The sequence below is a fragment of the Lepidothrix coronata genome, unplaced genomic scaffold (assembly GCF_001604755.1).
Source record: "Lepidothrix coronata isolate B3197 unplaced genomic scaffold, Lepidothrix_coronata-1.0 Scaffold77, whole genome shotgun sequence".
In the NCBI taxonomy this organism is placed as follows: Eukaryota; Metazoa; Chordata; class Aves; order Passeriformes; family Pipridae; genus Lepidothrix; species Lepidothrix coronata.
The window spans coordinates 798,915-810,174 of NW_016690257.1; the positions used below are offsets into that span (position 1 = coordinate 798,915).

Genomic DNA, 11,260 nt, shown 5'->3' on the forward strand with positions numbered 1-11,260 from the left:
CCTTTCTTTCCTTTCTTTCCTTTCTTTCCTTTCTTTCCTTTCTTTCCTTTCTTTCCTTTCTTTCTTTCTCTCTTAAAAGCACAGTGCAGGGCTTCAAACACAACTCCGAGATGGGAGAAAAACGCCTGCGCTGAGGAAACGGGTTATTAATAGCAAAAAATTGAGAAAACAGGGAAGCCAGCGTGTTGCCATGGGGAGGGGGAGAATTGAGGAGCCGCAGGGAGGGCTTTGGGTTGCTGGGTCACCCACCATCCCATCTCCCATGGTGCAGGGGATTATTTTGGTAGTGCTCACTAACTTGCATTCCCAGCTAGTTGTGATTTTTTTTTTTTTTAAATACAATTATAGAGATAAATAGTTCCCAGGTCTTAACATGCCTACTGAGGCTGGAAGGAATTACCCACTGAGCAGTGCCAGCCTGCTAGGGATCCTCCATAAGGAAAAGGGGCTTTCTCACATTTTTTCCCTCCTCCTCCCTTGCTTTTTACTCCTACATCATATCCTTGCTGCACACACAGGGTAGCTATTGGGAAGGAAGCTGAAAGAAGGGCTAAGGGAATTTAGTTCTAGGGGTTTTTTTGAGGTTTTTTAAGCCATTTTTGTTAATAAGTGTGAGATTTTTGGTTCCATCTATCTCTTGGTGCTTCCCATGAGTTAGAGTTTTGTCTGACATGTCCATCCTCTCCATCACCCAGGCTCTATATATGGGTAGGAAAAAGCCCCCTGGGCAAGTTCCCATCCCCTCTGGTCCCGTGGAGTGAACTTCAATGTGGTTTTCTTAGCAGCATCTCATGTTTTTTCTGTGCCTGTGAACAGTGGATCATTATTTATGGAAATTAATCCACCATTTGTTGGGTGAAAATAAGGGGCCTTAGTGTGTTTGGTCTTGATGGATGCTGCTAGCTGGAGCATCTCCCCTCCTTTTGGCACTGAAGATGGTCCTGGTGTTGGTGTGGGTGAGGGTGACTGTGCCTCAGGGGCTGCTGGTATGTCTGAAGCCACCTTTAGAGATGGACCTGGTGATTTAGGACCCATAAATCCAGCTAAAGCTAGGCACTGGAACAGCACAGGAGTCCCCCAAACCTGGAAATGTTCTTGATAACATGACTTTTGGAAACAGAGGGTGTGTTGTGGATGTTGGTTTGTGCGTGGAGAGCATCATGAGGACATGGGCAGGGCAAGGTTCTGCCGTTTCTGCATCGCTTTTGGTTCATATTAACTCCCCTGGTGCTAAATTTCTCCTTTTTTTTTTTTTGTTTTATTTTCTGTTGTTCTGTAGATTCTCAAGTTCTTCAGGAGCCAGGGGATAGGTCACACTGGTGTGTGGTGGCATACTGGGAAGAGAAGACGCGCGTGGGTCGGCTGTACTCTGTCCAAGAGCCCTCCCTGGATATCTTCTATGATCTACCTCAGGGGAATGGTTTCTGCCTCGGACAGCTCAACTCAGACAACAAAAGCCAACTGGTGCAGAAGGTCCGCAGCAAGATCGGCTACGGCATCCAGCTCACCAAGGAAGTGGACGGCGTGTGGGTGTACAACCGCAGCAGTTACCCCATCTTCATCAAGTCGGCCACACTGGACAACCCCGACTCCAGGACGTTGCTGGTTCACAAAGTGTTTCCGGGTTTTTCCATCAAGGCTTTTGACTACGAGAAGGCGTACAGCCTGCAGAGACCCAACGACCACGAGTTCATGCAGCAGCCGTGGACCGGATTTACCGTTCAGATCAGCTTTGTGAAAGGCTGGGGCCAGTGCTACACGAGACAGTTCATCAGCAGTTGCCCGTGCTGGTTGGAGGTTATTTTTAATAACCGATGACTCGAGACAGTGTGGACTCATGACATTTATACTACTTTGCTGCTACTATTTCCTTCTGAGTGCTTGCTTTTCATGCAAACTTTTTGGTTTTGTTTTGTTTTTGTTTGTTACCCCTCTCTTCGTTTTTGAGAAATAGCTTATGGAAAGATATTTTTTTTTTTTTCTCGCCTTGGGGGTATTTTGATAAATATATCTATTTTTTAGAAGTGTGAATGACCAATGACTCAGAAGGGTGAGAGAAGGGTGCAAGGGGGATATCTAGAATCACATAAGATAATTATTTCACACCTTTGAAGGGGATCGACGGATTTGAAAGCCACTTGCTCTATGTTACAGCTCCTTCTCTTGGACAAATCAACAAGATACCTGTATTTTTTACGCACCACCTTCCCAACCCTGGTGACGGTGACACCGAGATCCCTTCCCCAGCGGTGCTAACCCTGCGTTGCCGCCGGAGGATGGTGCAAAACTTTCCCAACCGGGTCTTTTACCGACCCTTTTGAATTTTTATTGTATTTTTCTTGTTGCTGGGTTCGTGTCTTGTCACTGTGTTCATCCTTCCACTGCTTTTTCCGTGTGTTTTACGGCCGTGGATTTGATGCAAGGGGAGAAAACAGCAGCGGAGGAGCTTCGCCCATGGCCTGTGCTTGGTAATTTCAGCTGAGATGTGAAGCGACAGAAGCCTAAGCCTAAAAAAAAAAAACCCAACCATAAAACAAAACAAAAGAAAAAAAACAAATGGGGAAAACAAAAAGACAAAGTGTTCACCACAGTTGGTCTGTTGTAACCTGCTTAGATCAGGTTATCCAGGTACCACCTTATCTGGAAATGCAGTTGTGCTTTCATTTCTTCTTGAATTCATACACGAGTATGATACTTTTACACTGTTCTTAGCTCAATGAGCATGTTTAGACCTTAACATAAGCTATTTTTCTAAATATAAAGGTTTAATTGAACAAGAGAGCATTCTCATTGGATCTTTAGCATTGTAGTGCTTTCGAAATACACACACACACAAAAAAAAAAAGGACTCCTTAAAAAACCCTGAGATTTATTAAAGAAAAAAAATGTATTTTATGTTATATATAAATATATTATTACTTGTAAATATAAAGACTTTTATAAGCATCATTATTTATGTATTGTGCAATGTGTATAAACGAGAAAAAATAAGAAAGATGCACTTTGCTTTAATATAAATGCAAATAACAAATGCCAAATTAAAAAAAAAAAAAAAAGAACACGAGATTGGTGTTTTTTCTATGGGTGTTATCATCCAGCTGAATGTTGTTTTTTTTTTTTCTAAAGGAGTTTATGTTCTGTTAAAAAATAAAAATGTACACTTGATCCCAGGCTGTGCCAAGTGGCTTTTTTAGTGGTGGTGGGGAGGCAGGCAGGAGAGATGCTGCTCCAAGGGGGTCCTGCGTGGGGTCAGCGGTGGGAGCACCCACCCCAGCCCTGTGTGGGGCTTCTCTGGTGTGGGTGGCACCGGGGTGGGTTCATCCTGAGATCTGGGCTCCTTTGGGTCGATTTGGTGCACGTGACTTTGGGCTCCCCAGCTTGAGTGCACCCCGTCAGCCCCAAGAGTGGAGGGACTGGCTGCCCAAAATCTGCTGGGTTATTGTTCCTGTTTTTCATAATTTCAGCTTGAAAGAACCCCAGTGCTAAGGACACAGCTCACATTAGACGCTGTCCCTGTCTCTGAAATACCTGGGGAGGCCAAGCTTCTGCTCTGTGCTGGGACACAGGTGTCTGTGCCACCAGGTGAGGAGGAAAATTTGAGAAGAGGAGGAAGCCTTCGTGGGTTTCCCCAATTATTTCCCACCCCTTTTATCTCCCACTCCTCTGGAAGTAAAGGTTTTTATTCCTTTTGCCCCGCTTCACCCTTCCTTTAGGCATTCACTGCCCCACATCCCCCTTGTGCATGTGCTCTGCCAGGGAGAAAATCCCTACAGCTGGTTCCTGCCTTTTGGGGAGAGGGGTCTTGAGTGGAACTGCCAGAGTCCTGGAGACTGGAGGATGTGAAGAAGTAAAAGGTTTGTATTCTACCCCACCAAAATGACTGGACCCCAGGAGTGTGACTTCAGCCTCTGCTGTCCTTCGGGTGGTGGATGGACGTAGCAGCAGATCAGACTCTGTGAACAAAAGCTCCATGCTGTGCCTTCTGTTCAGTGGAGAGGTGCTCATCCCAGAGGGGTTTACTGAGGTACAGCATTTGGTTGTCTCTGAATGGACTGGGTCTTCAGCTGGATTCATGTTACTGAACCCATGAACCAGCTTCAAAATGGCTTTTGATTGTGTGCAAGGTTTGTGTGGGAGTTTCCAGGCTCTCACCTTGTCCTTCAGGTGGGAATCAGCATGGAAAGCTGAGGGCACGATGAATGCAGCCATTCTGTCTTGCTTGATGTGTACTGAGAGGCAGCTGTAAGAACAAGTCTTGAAACAACACCATCTACACTACAATTTGGCTTTGGCCAGCAAACTTGAAATATCCAATAATCACATGACACCTGCGTGCTCCAGCAGCCAAGCTGGCAGTGATGACGTGTCAGGAGCTCAAGGAACACTATCAGAGGTTCTGCAGGTGAAAGATGAAACAGACAACTTCATTGCAAAGCCAATTGTTGACTCCTTATGTGTGAGTTTTTGTAGCATTGATCTGTGTGAGCAGGTCTGTGTGGGCAGTAGTGACCTGGGGTTAGATCATTCCAAACCTAGGAGCCACCACATCAGTGATCACTCTGGGGTTACAGTCAGCTGTCTGACAAGCACAGAAGTCTGAAAAATCCCAGAATGGTTTGGGTTGGAAGGGACTTTAAAGATCATCTCTACCACTTCTCTGCCATGGCCAGGGACACCTTCCACTAGACATGGTTTCTCCAAGCCCCGTCCAGCCTGGCCTTGGACACTTCCAGGGATGGGGCTGCCACAGCTGGATGGCTTTTGCCTTAGATTAACCAAAAGATGGGGAATATTTGGTTCACTTGTACTTCTCCCACCTCCAAACTGTGCTTCTGAAAACTGCTTGTGGATCTTAAGCCAGAAGAGATGAGATGATAGTTTTGCCTCTGATGTGTGGCACCAAAGTAGCATTGAGCCATGTGGACACACCGGAGAACTCTGCATTGCAGAGATGTTTTGCAGATGTTTTCACCTGGTTCCATGTGGTATGTGCTGTATCCTGGTGGTAAAAGCCCTGAAGCAAAATTGTAGCTTTGTCCCTTGAACTGAGATCTGGTTCTTGTTCTCACTCCTCAGCCCATGAGATATGACCAAATAATTTAACCTTCCTATCTTTCAGGGTTTCCTCTTGTGAGGTACAGAAACTACATGACAGTGCTCATCCCGAAAGCTGAAAGCAGAGGATAAAAATACTGTACCCCTAAATGAACTCTTCACAGCAGCTTTCCAAAATATATAGGGTCACAATAATGTTCAGAGGCTGAAACTGCTCTATCATGGAGACAGAGGTGACATGGCTGGGAGAGCTGGGAGTGGTCAGCCTGGAGAAGACTCCAGGGAAACCTTAGAACCCCTTCCAGTGCCTGAAGGGGCTGCAGGAGAGCTGGAGAGGGACTTTGGAAAAGGGCCTGGAGGGACAGGACAAGGGGGAATGGCTTCAAACTATTAGAAAGAAATTCCTGGCTGTGAGGGTGGTGAGGCCCTGGCACAGGTTGTCCAGAGAAACTGTGGCTGCCCCCAGATCCCTGGAAGTGTCCAAGGGCAGGTTGGATGAGGCTTGGAGCAACCTGGCATAGTGGAAGGTGTCCCCGCACATGGCAGGGGGGTGGAATGAGATGATCTTTAAACTGTTCTATTGTTCTATGACAGTGCAAAGAGGAAAAACGATCCAGCTAAGCCCAGAGTTTGGCCATGGAGGTGCCCCCAAGATGGGTGCAGTGCCAGTGGGATGTTTTTGCAGGGTGCAGTGAAGGGTCTGGGACATCCTCCACACCCCTTACCTGACTACCCCTGGCCATGGCTATGACACATCGAACTGTCCAGACCTTCAGCTGGACATGCTTTTCCAGGTCAAATGTTAAATCATCCGGAGAATGACCTGAAAAGCCTCATGGATCACTTTATTTTATGGGATCTTTGCTTGCATTCATCTGTCAAAATAAATGGCCCGGCGATGCTGTTCGCAGTAAGAAAGCTGAGAAATAATCAGCAAAACTATGGCTTTTCAGTGCTATGACAGCTTTAGCTAAAATGTTCCAGCCTTCACCTCCTGCTGAGCTAATTTTAGCCCTCATTCAGTGCAACAAAAAGAAAGGGAAAAAAAAAAGAATGTGACAGAAGGTTGCTGAGCACCAGCTCATATGTGTCCCCATTCACCCAGAGCTCACTTAGCTCTGGAACTGGTAGATTTGGGGCGAGTGGGAGGTAGTCTGAAGGTTAAAATAGAGATTGGAGGTTAAGCAAGGAAGAATTTCCCCTTGCCTGGGGTTTGCCAATGCTGTAAATCCATCTTTAGGGCTCAGAAAAGTTGCAGCCACAGGAAGCAAAGCTCTGACCTGGAGTAAACCTGGTCTGAACAGAACCACAGCCCCGACCTGCCCTTGGGTGGAGGATCTGTGGGCAAGAGCAGAGCCAGGTCCTTCCCAAATGAAAATGCGTCAGCTGACAGGTTGCTCCTGGACAGCAACATGATGTCCTTCTTGCTTCATGCCCTCAGCACCTAAATTCAGGTACTCCCCAGCTCCATTAACATCTTCCAGCAGAACAATGGAGGCCCTGGGACCTCACCTATCCTCGTGCTCTGTACGGCTTAGCTGTGGATTCCACTCTTCCCTCCTTGGAAATCACCTTAGGGAAATCTCATCCACTTAAGAGGCTCAGACATCAGGTGGTTGAGACAGTCTGAAGTCCAGATTTTCCAGTGGATGGCAGGACATGTCTCCCTCCTCTCTTCCTCAGAAAAGGATTTCTCTGGAAATCTGGGATGTCTGACATCAGCCTGTCCCTGTTAACTGTGCTCTTGCTTTGGACCACGGCTCCAGAGTCATCAGTACTAAATTTTCTAATGACATACGGCAACAAAGTAAATTACAGCACGGTTGGGCCTTTTTTCCCCCGATGTTGCCAAGCAGTAACTGAGGAGTGCAATAAAGAGGGGTCAAACGATGCAGTTATTGTGCTAAATCATATGTAAAATATTTCAAAATGTCAGCTGCTGATGTACTGCAAGGGAAGGTGGTAAAATTCCACCCTCTTGAGATCATGGTTTTTCACATAGGAAAACCATTTGCAAGTGGTGCAGAGCCATGATCCCAGTCTCAGGTAATGCACAGCATCTGACTCACTCCCCTGACTCTCCAAGGTATCTGTGGACTCTCGTCTTGCAGGTTGTCTTCCAGCCCATGAGATGAATGGGTCCTTCTGCCCATGTCCCTGGTCTGAAAGGCCTTCTGGAGGCAAAATAGTGAAAAATTGGCTTAGGAGGAATTAGTAAAACCCCCCCACACATGGAAACAGCATTTTCTTTGTGCTGTCTACTTGCATTTTAAAATTCATCCTGGTTTGCTGGGCACACAGTGGAGGTATATCAAGGTGGGGACAAATGTCTGGTGGTTTAAGGGAGGAGATGAAAATGGGCTGGTACAGCTAATTGGGAAAAATATTCACAGCAAGAAGTGATGGATGGAGCTTCTCCCATACCATACAGTATCATGGACTCACATGGTGAGTTCTGGGCCTTTTTGGGCCAGGCATTACAAAGACCTTGCCCAAAGCACTCTATGCACAAGCAGCAATGAGAAGTGAGGTGCTGGGGGTGACAGCAAGGCCGGGATTGGACCTGAACACCCATGGCTGAACACCCAACACTGGTTGGAGAGGTCCATCCCCTGTGATCCCACTGTGTCACCAGACTTTGGCAGGAGGAGTCCCTTCTCAGCCTTGTACAGCCAGAGGAACATCCCCAGACTCTCCAGCAAGTCACTGTACAAATTTTTGTGTGGCTTAAAGATGAAATGAAACAAAAAATGAAACACTTGAGAGGCTTGGGTGGTTCTTGTGGTTAACGGGGAAGTCACTGCTGTGTAATGTTTACCAGCCAAGGTCCTTGTCATCAGCTCTGGTGGAAAAGCCCAGGATGTTTCCTCTTCGTCATGCTACTGGATCACCCTTATAAACTGCCAAATTGCTCCTGCTGATGAATCTGACCATCCTCTTGGGTTTTTTCAGACACTCTGATTTCTGAAAGCCAAGAGGCTCTGATGTTCACACATCCATCTGGCTGTCAGCTGCACACATGGTTGGACTTGATGATCTTGGAGGTCTTTTCCAACCTTGATGATTTTATGATTCTGTGATTCTGAATAACTCCTGAACCTTGTGACAAGGTTCATGAAGTCTGAAAGTGACAGAAATCTGAGGGTGAATTCATCTTCTGCTTCCAGGAATGACAAAGGTTGTGTGGAGGGAGAAGACCTGAATCAGCAGCTGTGCTCGAAGCAGTTTGAGCTATGCTGTGACTCATCCTCCTGGAGGGACCCTGTGGTGGGAACAAGAGTCTGCTTTTCTATCTGGGCTGGAGTGATGGTCTGGGCTTTTGGGATGCTCATTGGAGCAAGGAAAAGCAGTGCTGATCAGGAGCACAACTCTTCTTCAGCGGCTAAGACACCCTGTGCAGAGGGATACTGGTGTCCCTGTCCCCAGCCCTGGCGTGTGCCTCACGCCATCTGACGTATTTACTTCAGCCCATTCGGGCTGAAACAAGAGACTAAGGGTGCCTGGGTACCCTCCACACACAGCTCAGTCTGTAGGCACCATGGAGAGGTTGGGGGTGTTCTAAATTCCTTCAGCCAAGAGGTGTTGAGCCCCTCTGAGCAAAGCTGATCCTGATGCTGTGGGCAGGTGCTCAGAGATGGTGGTTCCATCCCTTGCATTTGAGCAAGGTTAGGGCTAAAGGGAGGAAGGCTGAGGCCCACTGAGTTGTTAGATCAGCTCTGAGAGTCAAATCTGGGTGGTTTCATTAGCTTTCAGTGTGGTGAAGTGTTTGCAGGCTTTTTTTGTACCAGACGGGAACAAAGCAGCGCGAGTCAGACGGCGGTGCGGGTGCTGTCGGTTACCAGGGTTACAACACGCATGGGAAAAAGGGAAAAAAATCCCACATATTGCAAAGCACTAACTACTAATTTTGCCGTTGTGGCGATACAGAGGGCTGGCATTACCATGGATGTATTTATATCCCCTGCCCTGTAGAAAATATGCAAGTTATTCTCAGGCATGTGCATACCCAAGTCTGGAGCTGGACCACCAGAGACCTCCAGGGAGTTGCTGTGTGAGAGCTAAGGGGGTCTCTTCTTATTCCCTACAGCTGTCCAGATGAGAATGTCAATCTGAATATGCTTAAAATAGGAAAAATCACATTCTAACCCCAAAGGTATCTGTTTTGCACAAAGCACCCTGCAAAGGAAGGAGTAGGACAGCTTGGGGTCCCAACCTTCAGCGCCAGTATCACACCTACCAAAGCTTGTCAGCTCAATTTAGAGTCAATCTCCAGTGGAAAATGGGTCAGGAAACAAGTTTTGCCTCTCATCAGCAAGGTAAGACAAGGCTGAGAGCTTGCAAAAGGCAGAAACTAGAAAATAAAGAGAATGTAAAAGGGGCCCAGTGAAAGACTGTGGGAAACAGACCTGATGGAGGTGACAGAAGAGAAACCAACCTTCCTGATCTTGATGGGAGCTGGGTGGTGGGATCCCACAGAGCAGTGGGTGAGCAGTGTGCTCACCTGAGTTGCCCGCAGGAGTCAAGGGGCAACACTGGTGCAAACAAAACCAAACCCCTGGAGATGCCCAGCACCCCAAAAGGCCCTGCTGGAAGTGGTATTTACTCCTTCCCTGGGAGCTCTGGCCCTGCGGTTTGGTTCTTCCAGCCCGGCATGCCGTGGGGAAGCTGGGATGAATTTCATGGTTGGAGAATTTTCTGTTTTTAATAATTGATCAGGGGCGAGCAGTGGGGATGGAAAGGCCTCGTGCAGGGATGTGCTGCTTGTGGGCTCACCGGCAGAACCACTTCCAGTCAGGAGACAGAGTGGAGCAGGAATGGAGGGAATTGCCTCCATCGGACGGACTGTTCAGGGCTTTACGGCCTCCACAACCAGGCGGAGAGGTTTGCTTTCATCTCCCCGCCTGCAACATCTGCAGCCTGGACTCGTAAAACTTTCATTGTTACTTTAACCCTTCAGGCTCTTTTTTTTTTTTTTTTTTTTTTAGGGATTTTGTTTTGGGACAAAAGGCTGCAGTTGAAGCATTAAGCCCATGCAGCAGCTTTCCAAGTTGGAGGCGCTGCCAGCTCCGTCTGCTGCCCCTGGAGAGAAGGACAGTGGCACCTGAACCCACAACTGGGATTATCCCCTGGAGACCTCTAGCCTGAGAGAGGCTGCTGGACCGGGCCAACACTGATGTTTTAGTGTGCATACTATCGAAACAACATTTCTTGGAGCTTTTTTTTTTGCAGGGATGCATCACCACACTTGGCAGCAGCGTGGCTCCAGGGTTGGATTGATTTTCAGCACAGTCAACCCCGATGTTCCTAATCCAAAGTCTTTCAGTTCTTGGAGGTCATGCCGAGTTCAGGAGGAAAATTTCTCACCTGGGGCATATTTTTGTTGCAGGGAAACAGATCTCTAGATAGGGACCTGCTTTGCTAGAGGAAACCGATCTCTAGATACAGACCTGCTTGTAACTTGGGAAGCTCCAGGAAGATGGAGCCAGGGTGATTTTGGTGTTCAGAGCTCAGCAGCTTCTAATACACCCATCTCCTTCCAGTAGAGATGCATGGTCCAGTGAACTACCTCAGCTGAAGCAATAAGGTGCACAAGATAATAATAAAGGAGAATATGATGAATGTCTAAACTGGACCTGAAAGTAGAGGTGGTCTACATGAAGAGCAGGAAAGCACAAGGTACAGCAGATCTTGGTTATACATTTCTGTGCCAAAGTCTTAGCTGCTTTTTGAAGCTCCATGCAAGGTTCCCACTTGTGGATTCTGCTTGGTGTGTTCTGAGTGGCTGCAAAAGGCTGACAAGCATCTGTGAGCTCCAGGAGCCATGTAGGCATGAAAAAGTGGAAAGTACAACTCTCCAGTCCTCCAAATGCAGAAGAAAGTTTAGAAGTGCAGGATGAAGACTCAGAGGGAGAGGAGGGAAAAAATGGCTATCCTGACTTTTAAATCAGCCTGAGGATGGGAGCAATTCTTTTTGGTGTTTTTTTTTTTTTTTTAATAGTTGGATTGGCAGGGCTTGGCTGGGCTCTGGGACTCTCACTGGGAACAGCTGAGGGCAGTCCCAGGCTTGTCATGCCCAGAGGTGTGCAAATGCTCCTTCATCAGGCACTGAAACCTCCAAACCTGCTCCAAGTAAGCTGTGCTGGATTGAAGGATGGGGGAAGAGGGAAAAGGCAGACCTTGCACAGAGAAAAGAAGTCATGATGGA

General features: G+C 47.4%; 1 protein-coding gene across 1 annotated transcript in view; it reads left to right on the top strand.

Annotated features, from left to right (window-relative positions):
* The window catches only part of SMAD7 (SMAD family member 7), a 27,517-nt gene extending 24,461 nt beyond the window's left edge, over positions 1-3,056 (top strand). The window contains exon 4 of the mRNA XM_017819826.1: positions 1,280-3,056. Coding sequence (XP_017675315.1) covers positions 1,280-1,818 — 539 coding nt within the window. The 3' untranslated portion in view covers positions 1,819-3,056. The remainder of the gene's footprint in view (positions 1-1,279) is intronic.
* Positions 3,057-11,260: the final 8,204 nt, after the last annotated feature.